Raw genomic sequence first — 20,664 nt, 5'->3', positions numbered from 1 at the left:
GCTATTATCAATGTCCGATACACACTGTGACATTGTTCAGAGGATTTCCAGTCCCCAGAAACAGATCTATACTTCAAGTGACCAGAGATTACGATAGACATCATTTAAGGCCTTGACAGAAACCTCATTTTAAAGTTCAAAGATGCTGGTTGTACAAGAAGAAACAAAATAAACCATAAGCATCCTTTCAAGGATGTGGGTCTGCTCTCCACAGGGGACCTCCAAGTGGAGGCTCTGTGACTATAGCTTTTCCTGTGGCACTCCCAAACAAGTCCACCCCGCTACCTGTGAGCCTCCCTGCAAATGCACAGTTCAAAGGCAGAGGCTGGCTGGCAGTTTGTCCGTGAGTTTCGATCATTTCAGGTCAACCCTGCATTTCTCTGCCCCAATCCAGTGCACAACCAGCTTGCTTAAGCAAGCATCAAAGAGCAGAGGGCACCAAATGGCCATCTCCACTTTGGTGAGCCACCAGGGCTTTGGGAAGTACACCCACAGCCTGGGAAAGAGGGAATCATGGGAAGTGGGGAGGTGGTGTAGTCAGTAAAGTGCTTGTCACATCTGAGTTCAATCTTCAGAACTCATGTAAAAATTCTGAGGGGGTTTATACATTTATAGTTCCAGTGCCGGGGAGGAAGAGACAGGTGGATCTCTGGGGCTTGCTGGCCAGCCTAGCCTAATGGGCAAGCTCCAGGCCTGTGAGAGACTCTTCAAAAGAAAATGGTGAACCACACCAGAGGGATGGCACCTGAGGTGGATCTCTGACTTCTATATTCACATACATGTGGACATACATTTACACACGCACACACACACACACACACACACACACACACACACACACACACACACACAGAGGGAACACAGGACAGTGACTCACAGGAGCACTGATGGATCACTGCTCTGCCGACTCAGATGGTAAGACAGCGCAACCAGCAGGCCGCAGAAAGCTGAGAACAGTGCCGGGATGTGCTGTGTGCTCCACGGTTCCTGCAGAAAGACGGCAGACTGCTTGAGAACTGGGGTGACTGGCCTCCGTCCCCCAGAGTGAGTGACCCACTGGGCTTTGTCCGGCATCGGGTACTGAACGCGTGGTGTGTGCTGTGCTGCTGCCTGTGTGAGCAGGGGTGTGGGGCCGGGGCATTCCAGCAGCTACAGTGCCAACAGCCGCTGCAGGATGATGTCCTCCAAGCAAAACTGTCACCGCCACCTTTTTTGTTGGGTTGGTTTTGGCTTCGGAGACAGGGTCTCACGAAGCCCAGGGTGGCCTCAAACTCGCTGTGCTGCTGAACGTACAGTCCTCCTACCTTAACTTTCTGAGGGCTGACATTGCAGGCATGCACCACCACACTTGGTATTGGGAAGTGATGAGGTTGGAAGCTGGGGCCTTACACACACTAGGCAAACACTCCACCAGCTGAGCTACATTCCCCAGAGCCTCTGACATCTTAGTCAGAGCAATTAGGACTACCTGCAAGAATTCAAGACACCCCCCCCCAACAAGGGAGAACCCTCTAGACTTCCCTTATAGGAGAGAGTGAGGAGCATCATTGGACCCTCACCTAAGATTCAGCCACACGTTCCTACACCATCCTCCAGGCTATATGGAAGGAATGCTCGAGAATATAGAACACGGAAGGATGACTGAAGCAGTTATGGAGAAAACATCACCCATGCCAGGGTGGGGATTTTCTGTGATGTGGTTGTTCGGGGGTCTTTCGTGCTCCTGTAAGTAATCCCTCTCCCAGATCTTGTAGGTAACCCAAATGAAGTCTTTGGTTCATCAAACTAGACTTGGGCAGACTTACTTCTTGTTGTTAGTGCCCTATCTGTAGAGAATAGACATTTGTCCGTATCTCCTCAGGACAAGTTAATGCTGCACTAGGCAACAGGGATTTCTTTAGCCTCATTGTAATCCTACAGCGTTGGCTCCTCATGTGCCCTGTTTATACCATGTTTCTCGATTTCACCAAGAAGCCATGTCTGACCATGATCTCAGATGCTGTGTAGCTCAGAAGAGCCCATCATTAAGTGATGTGTGGCCAAATATCCACATCTATGGCTACTTGAGTAACACTTGCTCTACCCCTGGCCAGGTTCATCAAAAGGATATCTATCCTCTATCTCACCCCAGCTATTCTCACTACCTTGTTCAAGGCCCTTTCTTGAAAATCATTTAATAAGGCCAGGTGGTAGTGGTGCACACCTTTAATCCCAGCATTCAGGAGGCAGAGACAGGCAGATCTCTGAGTTCAAGGCTAGCCTAGTCTACAGAGTGAGTTCCAGGACAGCCAGAGCTACACAGAGAAATCCTGTCTTGAAAATAAAAGAAAAACAAAAGAAAGAAAAGAATTTAGTAAGCATGAACAGAACCAATGCAGTGACTCTGAGCAACGGACCTGCCCCCCCCCTCCCCCCCTCCCCACCTTACGATTCAGACCTGAGAGTGGCAGGGGAGTGGGGGTTAGTTAGTTGCTGGTTAGTTTCGACTGTCAACTTGACAGAACCTAGAATTACCTGAGAAGAGAGTCTTACTAATGAATTATCTAGATCAGACTGACCTGTGGGTCTGTCTGTATGGAATCGTCTTGATTGTTAATTGGTGTAGGAAGACCTACCCCACCTTGGGCAGCACCATCCCCTAGGCTGGAGGTCCTGGCCTGTATAAGAGCAAAGAAAGCTAGCTGAGCAGTAACAACCAAGCAAAGATGGGCACGCTTATTCTCTCTGCTCTTGACTAGGGCTGTGACACTCTAAGTTCCTGCCTTGATCTCCCCACAAGAATGGACTGTAACCTGACTTGTCAGCCAAATGAGCCCTTTATTCCCTAAGCTGCTTTTGGTCAGTGTATTTTATCACAGCAACAGAAATGACACTAAGACAGATGGTCTGATCTATGTATACACAAGAACAGAGAGGGCTGGCCTTCAGTGGTGCAGACAATGTTTGGAAGCCTAGACTGTGACTTGAACTGAAAAAACAAAAAGCAAAACAAAACAAAAATCCTACTGTGCTGATGACTCCCCATAAGTGAGAAAGCCTGGGTGAACTTGTCCAAGAAGACTCACCTGTGGGTTTGTTAGAATCCTATTGAAGAACTGTGTGTAAAATATTAGTCAACTGCTTATACAAAACACACAGCCACACAGCAGACGCCGGCTGTTCCTGGCTGCTTCCTAACTATAGGGAGGGATGAAGGAATGTGCTAAAAACACACTCTTGAAAAGTCAGGCTGGGCAGTGGGCATTATATCAGGCTTCTCTTGGAACAAGAAATCAGAAGGAAGAATTATGGTGTGTGCAAATGTCTTGTTCCTCCACTCTACAGTGCATAACAAACAGGAAAAGGGGCAGGAACTCCATTAGATGTGACCCTGCTGGGAAGGGGATGCTATTTGCCCAAGCATCACTGTCTACACCAGGAGGCTGACAGGTGATTCTCTTGGGTCATTGTCACCTGTGGCACCTGCACCCTTAGTAAGACTTTCCTTGATGCAGAGACAACAGCTTCCAGGGTGATGACAAGACAGAATGAATGGCAGGTGGCTACCGGGGTGGAACGTAGGAGGAACATTTCCTTCAAGTACATAAGAGCAAAGTAATCCTTGATATGATCCCACTGTTTTACTCCTGTGCATATAGCCAAGGAAACTCCACACCCTCCCATAGAGATATCTGCACCCCATGTTTATGGCTGCTTTGATTACTAGCTACAGCAAGGAATTGGAGCCAATCTAGTTATCTATCAACAGATGAATAGACAAGACAATTTAGAAAAAATATATAGATCAGCTCTAAGGTGAATGTTTGCAAAGTGATCCAGAATGGTGTAGTGCTTCCGAGCCAAAAGGTGAGGTGGGCAAGGTGAGGCCCAAGCTCTGAAGCGAGGAAAGGAGGAGGACAGGGGGATTGGGAAGTAGAAGACGATCCGATGAAATGTAGGCAGATGAGATATCCTTTATCCACCCAAGGCAAGGCCACCACCCAGACTGCAGGGAGGCAGGCACAGGGTGTACAGACAAGCACACACAGGCAGGCTGGGGAAGACACTCACCTCTGACCTTATATTTACATAGGATTACACAAATGTGGCATTTTGTCAGAAATGGTTATCTATTGGATTATGTCACGTTTTGCCCTAAGAGCCCAGATAGTCAGTGCCAGCCGGCTTTAGCTGACTCATACTGGGTATCTATTATCAGCGCCACGTTGTCTTTAATCAGCTCTTCAGGCAGCATCTAGGCATCCTCACTCCAGGTGTGGGCTTGCACATCTTAAAGCCTAGTCTCAGATGTCACTGAATTCCTCCCTAGGAAAAGCCCTGCTTCCCAGTTCCTACAGATGGTGAAAGGTAGACTGCAGGTTTTAAGGGGCTCGCTTCTGGAGGACTCTTCCCTCCACACGTATGTAACGTGGTGTGTGATTTCAATGGTGGTAGATGTGTGTGCAGGCGCAAGCATTGACGCATGTGCACATGTTCACACATACACACTCACACACATATACACCAATTTCTCAAGAAAGCAGGGAAAGGAAGGCTGCTTGGCCACCAATGTGAATTGCTCCTTCATGTGCAGAGAGCCAATATTCCCCAGATCTATTAAGGAAGGAGCATTCGAGAGTTGTAAGGGGTCTCCTAGCTGAGCTGGTCTTAGCCCCCCCCCCCCCCCCCCCGCCCTGCCCCCAGCCACAGAGCATCGAGGAAGCCAGAGGTTCCAAGAGGCTGCATGTGTCATTTCAGAGATGTGATTTTCAAAAAGACTGAAGGAAAGCAGGTGAAGATGTTTAACTGTTCTTTGGAGACAAGGGAATATTGACATTTTCAGAAAAAGAACTCAAGGGGCCTGAGAAGGGTTTTGAAGCTGACCATCCTGGTGCTCTGTGCAAGGTATTTGCCAGTGAACTCAGAAGCCACAATGCCCTGCTCCTACAAAGAGAAACAGAGGCAGTGGGTGGGGGTAGGGGGGAGCTTTGCTGACATTTCCAGGAGGTGGGGGAGCTGCTAAAATAAACTTTTATATTTGAAACACCTGTATTTTAGTCTTGAATTTATTTATACAAGCCAGGGTAGCCCTGGCTTACACTAAAATCCTAGCTCACAGAAGGCTGAGGCAGGAGCATTGCCATGAATTTGGGGATAGCCTAAGCTACATATAGTATGAGACCTTGTCTTTAAAAAATATTTTTACATTTATTGTACTCATAGCCACATATATACACAGTCACACAAATCCATGCAGATTTCAAAGGGAGATCAGGTTTTATTTTACTCTTTAAAAGATCTGTTGGTGTGTGTGTGTGTGTGTGTGTGTGTGTGTGTGTGTGTGTGTGTGTGTGTGTGTGTATGTGTGTGTGTGTGTGTCCAGTGGCTGCCAAGGCCAGAAGAGGACATTGGATCCTGGAGAGAGAGAGTTATATGTGGTTGGGAGTCACCCTTCATGGGTGCTGGAAACCGAACCGGGTCCTCTGGAGGAGCAGCAAGTGTTCTCAACGGCTGAGCCTTCTCTCCATCCCAAGAGCTTGGGCTTTAAACCATCTATCACTCAAGGATAATGAAGCATCCGCCACAGGATTGTTTGCTTCAAAACGAACGCCCGTAATTGCCTTGCGATGTGTCTCATGGGCCCCTAAATTGGAGAGGCTATGGATTGATGAGAGCTGGTTTCATAAAGCTCCCCCAGGTTTTGAAATATTTTTATGAGGCAGGAATAAAACCGTCTAATAGCCTGACAGTCCTGCGGTGCGGTTCACGTGTGCTGCGGGGGGAAGGCTTAGACGAGAGCGTTCAGAGCATTGCAGCTTGCACAAAAGCACTCTGAAGAGGGCTGGTTCCAGCACTGTCTCCCGGAGAAACTCGAGGCAGCTCTTCAGATGGGATTTATGGGCAGGCTGGCTTAGAGCCTGCGAATGAACAGAATACAAACTGGTCCAAGTCTTACCACTGAGCTCCTCAGATCACATTTCAATGTGCTCTGTTTGAAGAAGTAAGTTTCTCATAGCCCATCAAACTGGTGTTTCTGAGATCCACACACTTGGATTCTTACATAAGTCCTTTTCTGACTTTTTTTTCTTCCCCCTAAAGCTTATCTAAAGAGAAGGCCCTGAAGTAGGACTCCAGAGAGATAGTTTGGGTCCTAGGTTTCACCAAGTCCTTGAAATGTGTGCAGGGCACACTCTAGGCCAGTGGTTCTTAACCTATGGACAGCAACCTCTTGGGGTCAAACAACCCTTTCTCAGGGGTTACCTAAGACTATCAGAAAACACAGATATTTACATTACAATTTATAACAGTAGCAAAATTAGTTATGAAGTAGCAACGAAGCGATCTTACGGTTGGGGTCACACAACGTGAGAAACTGTGTTAAAGTGTCACAGCCTTCGGAAGGCTGAGACCGCTGCTCTAGGCTATGAGCTCCTTTTGCTTCCCAGGCAGCTCCTGATTCCTGGTGGACCTCTGACACCCGGAAGGGCTGCCAGTGCCTAACACTGTGTTCAAGTCACATCAGACATGCAGGATTTGCCCAGTAAACAATCTAATGAGCGTGCTAACAAATGTGGCAATCCATCCGTCCATCACTGAACATGAAGAGGAGATGCTTATTTCACTGTGGGTTTCATTTTGGTGGAAAATACCCTATGTTTATAAGTCAAAATGATATTTCACTTTTAGGGGTAACTGCTTAAGAAAATTGAGGTGGTTAGATAGTAAGATGGGATGACGTGCTCCAAGTATTCAACCCTACCTAGATGGATAAATACATCGGTGCATGTACACACACACACACACACACACACCCACTCACAGGAACTCACACTTGTACTTCTTGGAAAACTAGCATTTTTTCCTCCAATCTTCTGTTACCAATAAATTTTCCATCCAAGACTTTATATAGCACCTTCTATGTGACACTCACTTCAGCAGGAAAACAGACTCTAAAATAGAGCCCGAAATAAATACGGGCAGGCGAGAAGGCTCAACCCCAACCCCTAAAGGTGCTTACTGTGCAAGTGTGGTGGCCACGTTTCACTCCTGGAACCCACAGTTCGGAAAGTTGCCCTCTAACCTTCCAGTGTGTCTGCACATGTGTGTCCACACACATTATGCATATATGCACAGTAATAAACAACAAGAACAAACAATAAATAATATTAAATAAATTTCAGTGTGTGACCTCTGGGTGCTCAGAATCCAACTGGGACCCACGAAGAGTGCCCACAGCCAACCAGCAGCATCACCTCGGTGCCTAGCAGCCGCTTGGCTTTAGAATGTGCTGCCCCTGCCCCTCTCAGGACGCTGGAAGGCAGAGGCCACCCACTCACTCTGTCCTGGTGGCTGTGAGTCTGCATGGCTTATAGTATTGGTTATGCACAGGGACACCAGCCTGAGGTGAACACTAACAAGTCAATACCATCCCCCAGACTCTGCAGGAATGGCTTTGAGGCCACCCTCAGGTGCTGGCCACATGGTTCTCTCCTGAGCCATTGAGAAGGCCACTGGATTCCTCAAGACCACACACCCAGGCCTCCATTGTGTTCCTTCCCTCTTTGGACCCTCACACCCTCTTTTAAAAGCTTCCTCTGATGAGGCCAGAGCCACCCAGGACAAACTCCCTTTCAAAGTATGTGCTAATTTCTACTTACAGCTACAAAATCTCCATTCGCTGCCCACATTTCCTACACTCCGGGGGAGGAAGCTGTTCAGATCCTATAGGCCAGGCAGCTTTGAAATGTCACTGACCACTCTGTCTAACTGGAACCCTTCAGCTATTCTTCCCATTTTTTTTCCATTCAAACTCAGAGTAACCAACCTGTCTGGAAGGTATGAATATATTATATTCCCCTCTTTGCCTATCAGGCTATGAGAAGGATGGACTACATGAAATTAGAATTTCTCCAAGGATCTCCTGCTGGGAGGAGGAGGCCTGATGCTCAGAGGAAAAGCTTACCTCCTGGAAAAACTTATTTAGAACTTCTCAGATAGCCTTAGCAGAGAGATTTGGAGCTGAGACGATGGTGGGCAGGACCATGCCCTGGCTGGATTGCTCAGTTACGCATAACTCATGTTAGGACACGCCCAAAGATGGACTTGAAGATCACTGGATCTCTTTGTCCCTCTTCTGAATGTGCCCACATTAAATCAATCTCCTTTTTCTGCTTTCAATATTAATTTGGCTCTTTTAATTGGCTTGTTGAGGACTAGCAGCTGGTCCTGGCTTGTTAGGGCACAGGATATGTGCCCCCTAAGTCCAGTAGCACCAACATCCTCATGAGGTGGGTTTCATTAATTCATTGTAAGAGGGAGAAAAAAACCCTGTGAATTATGTATGAACCCCTGGGCAACTCACCACAGTACCCTGGACTTCAAGTTCAAGTTCACTTTTGGAATGCAGAAATGCTAGACTCATCCTTGCCTATTAGGGGATGTAATAAAAGGCAATGAGCAAACACTAGGGGAATGCTTCTGCAAACTGAAGTTCCATAGATGGGTTGGTGTCTTATCGGACTGTGAATTGTCCTGATGAGCAAAACTATTTACACTTCACAGGGGCAGGAAGGACAGCTGAAGTCAGCAGAGACCTTGGAATCTCTGGTCTGCTCTGTGATGCTGAAGGCCTTACTTAAGGGTTGCATGGGGGAATAGGTAAGGTACACGCCAGTGACCCCCACTCCTCCAAAAAAAAACCCCCATATTCTCAAACTGTGGGGTTTGTTATAGATCTATAATTAGACTTTAAATCCTGAGTGCAGGGAAATGCTGAGGTGCAAGCTGCGATCCTTGAATGCTGAGGAGGATTGGGGGGGGGGGCTCCTACAATGGGGTGGGGGGGGGAAACACACACATGACCCTCCTGCAAGCCATTGTTAGTGACGCTTGGGGAGCATTAAATTGTAGCAATGCGCTTCAGCTTCTGAATCCCCTCACCAGCGATCAAGTGGAATTTCTTTGTAACAGACAATAAAAAATAGCAATCTGGGTTTACCTAGACAAACAGAGATCCCGGCTAATTAACTGCCAAGCCATTTCTCCAGGGAGCAGATACTCGAGTGGCTTCCGTGTGTCACTGTCAAACACGTAAGTCTGAGGGGGTCTGCTTTGTGTGATCTGCAACTATCTCAGATAAGCCAAAGAGAATACGAGATTAAAAGAAGAATCATATTTTCTTCCCCTAATTAATATTCCAGAGGGCAAAATTAACTCACGGTCCCGCCCCACCCCCCACTTCTACCAAGTGGTAATGAGGCCTGAGAGGAAGCCGGGGAAACTCAGGGGACACCCAGAGAAAGGCGCCCCCCACCCTAGGATCTGCTCTATGTTTCTTGCTGGCTCTGAGTCCAAAAGCTTCAACACTACTGATACAATTGAAATTGTCTAGGGACAACGCTCTTTTTCCACAAGACATCTAAAACAAGGACGGTCACGTGAGCCAAGTTGACTCAGGTCCAGGATGTTCAAGACCCTGACTTCTGCCTCATCAGCTCTCCTCTCTCATCTTTAAACTCAAATAAGGTTTTTCATAACCCACCTTAAAATTTCATTCACAAAAGGAACTTCTTTAAGAGAAATAAAGAAACCAGCTCACACATTAAAAGACAAATTGGAATTTCACTTCCTTTGTAAACTGTGCTTACTCTTTGTATCTGGTTATAAATTACGTCCTCTGAGCGAGGGAACTTCCCAAGACTCCAATCACGTTACAGCCTTGGCTGAGGCACTTGGGGGGTGCCTCTCCCTTAAGAAGCCCACAGTTATGCCTTAGGAGTACACTGCAGTTTTCCTATGCAATTTTCTTTTTAAATGTTCCCCTATGTATACTGCTTCATCTTGCCGCTTAATAAACCAAATAACTTTGCATCACTCTGACGTACCCTAAAATTCTTTTCTGTGCTATTGTCGAGGACCAGGCTTTACCTGAGTGGAGGTCCCTAAGACAGGGATTTTCCAGGTTCCTTGCAGCTGTGCTTGGCCACATCTCCCAGCTACCAGGGGCAACAACAACAATAAATCAAGGCAATAAACACATGCTAAGACTTAGCTAGAGAGAGACATGTCCCTGGCCTGGCGGCTGACATGCAGCCATTGTTCATGAGGACCTATTCATCCATCACACTTGTCTTAGGGTTTCTATTGCTGCGATGAAACACCATGAGCAAAAAACAAGATGGGGAGGAAAGGGTTTATTCAGTGTACACTTCCACATCACTGTCCATCACTGAAGGAGTCAGGGCAGAAACTCAAGAAGGGCATGACCTGGAGCTGATGCAGAGGTCATGGAGGGGTGCTGCTTACTGGCTTTCTATATGGCTTGCTCAGCCTGCTTTCCTATAGAACCCAGGACTATCAGCCCAGGGATTGCACCATCCACAATGGGCTGGGCCCTCTCCCATCAATCACAAATGAAGAAAATGCCTTACAGCCTGATCTTATGGAGGCTTTTTTTTCAACTGAAGTTCCCTCCTTCCAGATAACTCTAATTTGTGTGTCAAGCTGACAGAAGATTAGCCAGCACAAGACTGAAGAAGATGTAGAAAACACAATATCCATGTTAGAAACAGAGTAAGCAGAATGGTGTAGAGAAAGCACCAGAGGAAAACCGTACAACCCCAGCTCTGGCTTGGGCAGTGTGACGGCTGTTCTTGCTGGTCAACTTGACTACATATGGAGTTAACTAAAATCCAAGTAGCTGGGTAAACCTGTGAGGGATTCTTTTCTTAATTAAATCATTTGAAGTGGGAAGACCCACCTCTGATCTGGACCACACCTTCTGCTGGCAGCCTATGTAAGGACATGGACGAAGGAAGCTCGCCCTCTGCCTGCTTCCTCTCACTCACACTAGCAAGTCCTTTCCTTCACTGCATTAGAGCCTCCTTCTTTAGAATTCCCGAGCATACTGAAGAGGCTGAGACATCAGCCTCATGGAACAAAAATCTACTGGATTCTTGGACCTTCCATTGGTAGATAGCCATTGTTGGACTAGCTGGACTATAGTCTGTAAGTCATTCTAATAAATGTCCTTTATATATATGAATATATATAAATGAATATATATATATATATATATATATATGAGTGTGTGTGTGTGTGTGTGTGTGTGAGAGAGAGAGAGAGAGAGAGAGAGAGAGAGAGAGAGAGAGAGAGAGAGAGAGATTCATTCTATCAGCCGGCTCCTCTAGAGAACCTGACTAATACCATCAGTGTTTAATGGAAGATGGGGTGCATTTTCCCTCCCTCCCCAGGACCCCCAGGTGAGTTCACTAACCACATTCAGTCAATTCACAGCATTTAATAGGTGTCACATCTTAAATCAGAGAGTCAACGCGGGACCATTTGAAAAGTCAGCACTCACAGATGAGAAGAGAGAAATGCAAATTGCTTTATGTTTTTTTTTGTTTTGTTTTGTTTTTTAACCAAAAGATGTTTAAAATGGCAACTAGAGCCATTAATGCTCTGTTACTGTTTGTCACTTGTTCCATACTAAGCAAGAGAAGCCAATACCCTCCTCAGGAGAAAGAGACCTCCCTGAGTACCTCCTCATCAGAAGCCTGCCTCAACACTCTGGAACCCTCAGAGCTGGAAAGCGTTGGGTCCCGACCCTGAGAAGGCAGTGACCTTGTAGAAGGGGTCCCAACAAGGTCCCCAGCTCCTGTTTCTGCTTCTGCAGGCAATGACGCACGGCTGTTTCTCCTTCACCTATTTCTTCCCACTCCCAAACGAGCCAATTTTTCTGGTTTGACTTTCTTCCATGTTGGATGTTACTTGCGGACTTCCCCTCACTGAAGAAGGATCTAGACTACTTCCTACACATGCCCATTCTTCCACTAGAGATACAGGATTACTCGGGGCCTTGTAGATACACAGTCTGGATCCACAGCCCTGCGGTGTGTACATGCACAATGGGGCCATGTGTGTGCAACAGTTACACGTCTGACGGAACGTCCTGGGCTTCCGACGTCTGCACTTATCTGGTTTCCTCACCATCCTTCCTTCCCTAGACCTGCCCCGGGCTTTGCTCTTCTTGCTCTGGGGAACGCTGAAGTCCATCTATGCTCTAGATTCTGCACTGGTGTGGCTGTGCCCTCCCACCCCATTCCCTGGTCCACACAGCTTCACACAGGTGTACCCCCACCATATTTGGGGTGCTACCTCAGACAAAAGCAAAACGAACACATGGGTTACAATGACTCCCATGGCCAGCAGAAGTCCTTCTGGTGTTCCTGACCATAGAAGGGACATTGTAGGGGACTAGGCAGGTGAGGGTTACATCCTAGGATAAGCCAGGCACTGTGACGACCTATCTCCAAAGTCAGCCAGGCCCCCTGAAAAAAGATCTGATGACCTGGTCACCACTGTGGTGTGTCTGCATACTTACCTTCACGGCGCTGAAGCAGAAGGCATGGAGCAGGGCTGCTACCAAGACACTCCGGCCCACACTATACACAGCTGATGTGATTCCAGAAACAGCTGGAATACAAATGCCATCACAACTTACTAGAGGAGCCCTTTTCGAAATCAGTAGAGGGGTAAGGAAGGAAAGGGGCTGTTGCTCTCAGCATAAGTTCCCTGGCCACAGGATTCATCCAAAGACACAGGTCACTTAGGGTGGGGAAGATTGTGACCATGGAACTGACTATCCGTGGAATAATAACACTAAGGGTCAGCCCTGTATGCCACTCCCTGAGGACACTAGGGTCATGTGTCTTTTGGGGGAAAGATTTTTAAAGGCTCATAGGTATTCTCACAACACACATCCACAACACTCCGCACACAAGTGCATGCTGACCTATTCCCACAATGATACATGTGCATGCTTACACACATACACATGCACACACACACACACACACACACACACACACACACACACACACACACACACACTTCTTCTAAAGAACAGTTTGAAGAGCCCCCTTCACTCACTCCAAATCAAGGGAAACCCTTCCCTTCCATGTACTTTTGTTCGGGAGGCCACTTCTGATTCTATGGGGCCCAGGAAATCCAAACTACAGCAGGTTTGCAGCTCAAGACAAAGCAAACCTCCCAGTTAGGCCCCCATCCTCTGTCCCTGGGACTCCCCCAGACCTTGTCCAAACTGAAAACCCTTCCCAGGAAGAGCAGGGGCAAGGACTTACCAGAACCTCCAAAGAGCAGCATATCGACTTGTTCCAGAAGGTACGTGCAGAAGGTGTTGATCTGTGGGAAGAGCCCGAGGAGGGAGATCGCAGGGAAGCAGCACAGAAATACTGGAAATGGACAGACAAAGGCAGCCGTGAGCATGGGGCAGGGTAACCATGGCCACAGTGTGGCTGCAATGTGGCTGCTTTTTCCCTTTTCAGATTCTTTATCCCACCCAGGGAAACTGAGGCAACAAGGACTCCTCTCACCCAGGCCACTAGAGGAGGAGAAAAAGGAAATAGCAAGTGCATTATCCAGGGCTGGTCTGCGACCAGCTTGGGACCTAAGGGAGAGCTCAGGGTGGAGGAGGGAGGAAGGTGCTTGCCTGCAGCTCAGAACAGAATCAGACCTGGGGAGGTGAGGAGGGGGGTTAGAGGACAGGGAAAATTCCAGAAAGATGTGCAAAAGGAGACAACAGTGTAAGGTGAAGTTTTCAGAGGGGGAAAAAAAAAGCCATACTTGTGTTAATGATCCACAAGACCCAGAACTCCTGACTAGGGCTTTCTGGAGACATGGGATGTTATAGTGCCAGGGCCACACCACCCTGGCCTATTTTTAGTCCCCTCACCAAGAATGATTCATTGCCCATTCAACATCGTTTCATCGAATAAAACCTTTAAAATGTGTTCTTAGCAGACCTCTAAGCTTCCACCAAACTCAAATGAAAGCCATTCAGGTAACATCTGAGGCCTGTAACAGTTTGTCCCTCTCGCCTGCAACTTGTCTGTCTGGAGGCCTCACCAACTTATATATACACACACATACATACATACATATACATATATATTTAAAGGCAAGTGACTACCAAGGACGCTGATTCTTGCTCCAACTTTTATTCAGGAAGGAACAACAAACAACTGTTGTTGCAAAACACAGATCTCTTCAAAAGAAATGAGCCAGATATGAGCGACGATGGTCGGGAACACAGATGTAGGTTGATCCAGAGGTTTTGTTGTGGAAACAGTTACATGAGATTTGATCAGTTACAGAACAAAGGTCCATTGGCTGACCACATTGTGGGTATGTGTATGTATGTTTGCAGTGGGCAGGGGAAGTGCTTGTGTATGTAGAGTGTATGTGTGTGCATGTGGAGCCCAGTGGTTGACCCCAGGTATCATCCCTCAGGAGCCATCTTGCCTTGTTTGTTCCCACAAGGTCTCTCATTAACCTAGGACTAACCTAGTTGCTGAGGCTCAAGCCAGCTCTTGTCCCTGGAGTCTCACTCTGCAGGCTTCACCACAGCTGTGCCCTGCCTCTCGTGACATGGGAGGCTGAGAGCTGTGGCCTTCCCATCCACAGGGTAATCGCAAAGCCAGTCTCGCACATAGGCTCTTGCTGAGGTTACCCAGACAGGCAGTAATAGAAATGCCATCCCCAAGGTCAGCAGCCTCCCTAAGCCCAGGAAATGAGTACCCACTGTAGAGGCCGGTCACCTGCAAATGCAAGCAAAGGAGGTTCTCGCCCAGGAGGGAAAACAGAGTGATCCACTGAATACACACAGCTCAGCACACGTGAAAGAACTAACTCACAGAAGAAGGTTATCCCTGACAGGGCTTGGAGGTGCAGGCTATAATCCCAGCTATTCAGCAAGCCGAGGACTGTAAGTCCCAAGGCAGTTTGGAATATGGAGTGAATTTGAGGCCAGCCTACGGAAGTTAATGAGAGCCTATCTCAAAGTAAAAAGTTAACAGAGGGCTGGGGATTTTGGTTAGTTGTGGAGCACTTGACTGGATATTTGAGGCCCTGAGGTTCAATCCTCAGCACCACAAACTCTATCTATCTATCTATCTATCTATCTATCTATCTATCTATCTATCATCATCATCATCTATCATCTATCTATTCATTCATCTGTCATCTATCTTTCATCTGTCTATCCATTATCTGCCATCTATCTAGCTATTATCTATCTATTTATCTATATCTATCTATCTATCTATCATCTATCAATTTATCTATCTATATCATCTATCTCCATCATCATCAATCCATCCATCTATCATCTATCTATCCATCTATCTATCCATCCATCCATCCATCCATCCATCCATCCATCCATCATCCATTACCCTGCTGCTTCTTTCTCCACCTCAGGCTCTCCTCACATCATTCACCACCTGTCCGTCTCTCCTTGCCTTTGAGCTGTTTCTCCTTCACACCCCCAATGACGAACAGCATCACAACCTTTCCCATGGCTTTGACCCTACCACTGGGTGGACAAGTGACCCCTCTTCCCCAGGGAGGCAGCCTAGGCTGGGCTCTCTTTGAGCAGCAGATCTGATCTCCTGAAGCTGTCCTTTCCTCCTCTCTCCATCCAAGGATGAGAATGCCAAGCAGAGCCTGAACGTGTAGTGTGCGGCAGACCTCGCCCCAAGAGGAAGCCCCGTGGGACCGTTCCCCGTGCTCTGGCTGCAGCCCAGGGAGGGCCAGCTCCGTGTGGCTCTGCTGGAGGTGTCAGTGGTGTCATTTAGCTCTTGCTTCTCTTGTCCTTCTACTGTGAGTCCCTCACTCTGGGTGTGTGTGTGTGTGTGTGTGTGTGTGTGTGTGTGTGTGTGTGTGTGCATGAGTCCCCTCCAAAAGATGCTGAAGTCCTAAACTTGGCTCTTGTCCTTGTGTCTTAGATGCAGGTGATGAAGTCAAGACCCTTGTGGGTCCCTTGTGGCCCTAAACCAATGTGAAGGGTCTCCTTCAAGAGGGCAGTTGGGCTGGGGATGTGGCTCTTGCCTAGCATGCATAGAGCTTGAGAGGGTCAAGCCCTTGTACCTCATAAAATCAAGCATGGTGGTACGTGCTTATAATCTCAGCACTCAGAAGGCTGAGACAAGATCATGGTCATAAGATCATGGCCACAAGTTAAAGGCCAGCCTGGCTTACCTAGTGAGATTCCCTGTCTCAAAACAAACAAACAGAACACAGTAAAGGGAGAGAGGAACGGCAAGGGGGATTGATAAAATTTTAAAAACCACAGTAAGGGCTGGTGAGATGGTTCAGTGAGGAAAAGCCCCTGTTGCATAAAACTGATGACCCGAGTTTGACCCCTAGAACCCACAGTAGGAGAAAACCAACTCCCCAAAGTGGTTCTCTGAGTTCCACACATGTGCTGTGCTGTGGCATGGGCCAACACACACACACACACACACACCCCACACTCGAGCATATACACAACACACACAAATACACATACATGAACACCACATACATACCACACACATCACACATACACACTCATAACACACACAAACACACACACACACACACACACACACACACACACACACACACACACACACGAACATTTAAAAAAATCAAACAATAACAACGAAAAGGCAATGTTTGGGCCAGAGACAGACAGGCAAAGGGAGAGATGCTGTGCTGTCCCAGAGGGAGACACCCAGCTGGCCTCTTGCTTGGGACTCCAGCTCCCAGACTACAAAGCCATGGGCTGCTTGTTTTCCTTTCCACCCGGGTTCTGACGGGATGTCACCTCAGCCCAGGAAGGTTTCTGACAGGAAACTAGCCCTGGAAACCAGTGCACACCTCTTCTCTCCTGCTAATCCCACAGTCCTGGCTTTCTCCTTCTCTCCTGATCCCTGGATATGACGGTGGCAGCAGCTACATCACTAAGTCTCCTGGTGAAGAGGCTGCACGGAGCACGGTGACCTTGAGTTGCCCTTGTCTTCTGCTACACAGTCAGAAACCCTCTCAGCATGCCCCTCCTCTGCTTTGTTCTGACGCATTTTTTTTTCTGTTGTTTTATGCTCTGTGCAAATCGGTGTGTTTAACCCCCTCCCTCCTTACCCGGGGATTGCTACTCTCCTAGTTTTCCTTTTATCTGAGCCACAGATACCATCTCGTCAGCTCGCTCCGTTATTTATCACCGTTTTTACCTGTCACTGTTGAGGAGCAGACAATACGTATTAGGAAGTTTTAAGGAGAGAAATGTATTTCAGGAGGGAGGTAGGAAAGCCATAGCCCCTGTCTCCCCCACACCCTGGAGGAAAGAGAGGCAGCTAATGTCCAGCGGCCTATTTGGAGGCACGGGTCACTGCCCAACAAATACCCCAGGCTTCAACCAAGCATAGCCCTCTTCCCTCCTGGGCCCTAATAAAGTCTCTGGTTCTCCTGCCATGGAAAGCAGGGTACACCAGGAACTCAGGGTGCTGGCTTTCTCGGAGTAGCCAAGTAAAGAAATATAAGAAGGGAGGGTGAGCAGGAGCCAGACATGAAAAGCAATTTGTAAGTGAATGTGTCAGGCTTCGCCTCTCTTAAGTCTCTCTTCCTTCCCTGCCCCTCCCTTCTTCTTCCCTGCCCCCTCCTTCCCCTCCTCCCTCTCTTCCCCTTCTCCTCCTTCTCCTCCCTCTCTCCTTTTGTTTTTTTTTTTTGTTTGGAGGGGTGCTGTTTCTATTTTTGTTGTCTTTTAAAGCTAGGATCCCCTGTAACTCAGACTGGCCTCCAACGTGCTGGTTAGCCAACGGCAACTGTCCCAAGCGTTGGGACCACAGGTCTGTCCCCTCACAACCAGCATCCTCAAGTCTCATTCTACACTTATCTGTAAAATATTCTTCCTCAGGAAGCCAGCTCTGGGGGTCAAGGGAGCTGCCTGTGATTTATGAGTGGGAGGCACTCCAAAATCTCATTTGCTCATTAACTTCTGGAGTGCTTCGTGACTACCTCTGTACTCCTTAGTTACTCCACTCCGCCAAGGCTTATCTGGTGCCTGTGACTTCCAGGCACTGAGCGGTGCACGGGAGTTCAGCCGTGAGAGGCCAAGCGGGCTCTCCGCTCCATCCGCACTGACAAGACAGGCTGGCCAGGGGGACATGAATCAGATGTGACACGTGGAGGCAGATTACTATCACATGGGTCGGGTGTTGTGAAGTAAGGCTGGCCAGAGGATGGAATATGAAACTCAGGGAAGTGAGGACTCTAGCCGCGGCAGAACACCTCAGAGCCTAGAAAGAGAAGAGCAGGAGCCAAGCTGATGGGAGCTCCGGGCAGGCAGCACATCCGTGTCCCTGTAAGAGATGGAATGAAAACTGCTGGTCCACACTGGTGATCTGGGGGGAAAGGTAGCCCAGAGGCACACAAGGGGAATGTGGAGGTGCGGCAAGGGAGAGGCAGCATTTGGACACAGACATCTTCTCACATCCTTCTACATTCTCTGCTTCTGATACCCAGCGAACTCTTTGTGGGACCTTGAGCTACAGGGCTCCAACACTGCTACTTGAAAAAGAAAATCGACTAACCTATTGAATTAAATTAAAATCCTAAGGAGTATTCTAACCTGTGTTCATGTGTCCGGTCCTGACAAGACATCTCTATCAAACTCCAGCTTCCCCACTATGGCTGGCAGGACCTCGGGAGGGCATGGTATGCTGAGGAGAAAAGGCCTGACGCCTTTTATGTGGCGTGTGAGGGACTTCAAACAATGGTAGAGAGAGCCACATCAGCGGGGGGTGGGGCACTTGCTCTCACAAGGCACTGACCCATCTAATCCTTTTATTCTTCCAGGATTCTGTTTCCTACTTGAACCTGAAGGTGTCCTGAAACACGTTCTCCAGACCTTTTCCTTGAGGCTGCTTGGTTCTTCCATGGATGTAATAGGAAGTGAAATTCTGGGTTTGTATACAAGGTGAGCTTTCAGGAGGAAGTGTATGCATGTGTGCATATGCTGTGTACATGTATATATATGTGAGTGTGTGTGTGTGTGTGTGTGTGTGTGTGTGTGTGTGTGTGTGTGTGTGGTGTGAGTGTGTGTTATGTTTGCTTGTGTGGGGGTTTGTATGTGAGTGTGTGTGCGGTATGTCTGCATATACATGTCCGTGTATGTATGTATGTGTGCATATCTGTGTGTCTATGTACATGTGTGACTATGTGTGTATGTGTGGCGTGCATCTGTGTATGTAAAGTCCGCTACAGATTCAGCAGGAAAAGAAAAGGGAAGGGACCAGTGAGGAAGGAGGTCTGAGAGCTACATCCCTACCCAGGTTTTCAAATACACAAGACACAGAAAAAGTTCCTCACACATCTGGGCACCTACCCCAGGACCACTGCAGAGATTCAGGGACCTGTCAGGGAGGCCAGGAAAGGGCGACACTGACTTGAGACTAGGAAGGCTCATCAAGAAATGAACATCTTGATGGCAATTTGAGTCTCAGGCACTGACTTGGCCACTGTCTTTACAAGTTTGGGTGGCCTCAGTCTTCACACGTTCAAAGGTGTGTAACTCCTCAATGCCATCACAGAAATCTTCAGAGCATGTTCCAGAGTCTTTGAGCTATAAATCAGCACTGCAGAGACTTTTTGCAAAATGATAACACAAAGTCAATGTTGATGTGGGGCCTTTTTCTATGTTCACACATTAATTCACTCAAAACGACATGAGTTGTAAAGTGGGTCACTTTTTTATGCTCCCCCCACCCCGTGTCATCCCCCAAATCCCTATTCCCCTTTCAGCAGAATGTTGCTCACTTAGTAAGGTGTGATGGTTGATGGCGTCAACTTGATAGATCTGGAATCACCTGGGAGATTATTTAGCCTCTAATCTTGTCTGACAGATTATGCTGATTAGGTTAACTGAGGTGGGAAGACCCATTCTAAAGGCGGGAGGGTCCATTCCATGGGGTGGGGTCCTGGATTGTACAAAATGAGGACAGAGACCTGGTCACTAGCATTCATTGCTCTTTACTTCCTGACTGTGGCTGTGATGTGTCCAGGTGCTTCATGCCTGTCAGGGATGGTGCCTGTGACTGCTCACCAGGATGCTTTGGATGGGAGTCAAAAGAAATCCTTTCTCCCTTAAGTTGATTTTGTCAGGGTATTTTATCATAACAATGACAACAATGAGAGAGAGAGAGAGAGAGAGAGAGAGAGAGAGAGAGAGAGAGAGAGAGAGACTGCAGAGGGCTGGGACCCATGCATCTAGCAGGCTGCTTCTAGTGTTGAAGACCTCACCTATTCAATGAGCAGGCGGCTCACCTGAGTGGAGCACTGAAGACAGGTGCTGCTTGGATTTTAAGCCAAGCCAAGCATGGCAGCACAAGCTAGAGTGACCAGAGCCGAGACTGGTGCCCATTCATGCATGACCATAGTACCTGGGCTATGTGGAGAGAGGCCTGAAGCCCAATGGCCAGCTCACCTCAGCAGGCATCACTGCCAGCATGCTTCAGATGTCACAGGGGTGCAACTTCTTGGTCATAGATATCAAAGTCCTTTCAAAGAATCCCATTGTTAAGAGCTAGGGAGACGTGCTTGCCTTGTGAGAGTGAGGATGTGAATTCAATACCCAGAACCATATAAAAAGTGAGACATGGTGACAGGTGGTTGAAATGCCAGGGCCGGGGAGGTGGAGACAGCCCCAGTTTACTTATTCTAAACTACTGAGAGACTCTGACTCAAAAAAACCAAGGTGGTTAGTGCCTAAAGAATGACAGCTGAGTAGTCCAGGTTACCTCCCCCCAACCATTGTTATCTTGGGCTCACAGTCTTCTATAAACA

General features: G+C 47.8%; 1 protein-coding gene across 1 annotated transcript in view; it reads right to left on the bottom strand.

The window, feature by feature from the left end:
• The window catches only part of Pcnx2 (pecanex 2), a 165,562-nt gene that overhangs the window by 87,371 nt on the left and 57,527 nt on the right, over positions 1-20,664 (bottom strand). The window contains exons 14-16 of the mRNA XM_052728899.1: positions 13,125-13,235; positions 12,365-12,456; positions 878-987 (exon numbers count right to left, since the gene is read on the bottom strand). Of these exons, the coding sequence (XP_052584859.1) occupies positions 878-987; positions 12,365-12,456; positions 13,125-13,235 (313 nt within the window). The remainder of the gene's footprint in view (positions 1-877; positions 988-12,364; positions 12,457-13,124; positions 13,236-20,664) is intronic.

This window comes from Peromyscus californicus, unplaced genomic scaffold (assembly GCF_007827085.1).
Source record: "Peromyscus californicus insignis strain IS unplaced genomic scaffold, ASM782708v3 Scaffold_8__1_contigs__length_139910024, whole genome shotgun sequence".
In the NCBI taxonomy this organism is placed as follows: domain Eukaryota; kingdom Metazoa; phylum Chordata; class Mammalia; order Rodentia; family Cricetidae; genus Peromyscus; species Peromyscus californicus.
This window is presented reverse-complemented; position numbering and strand designations above follow the sequence as displayed.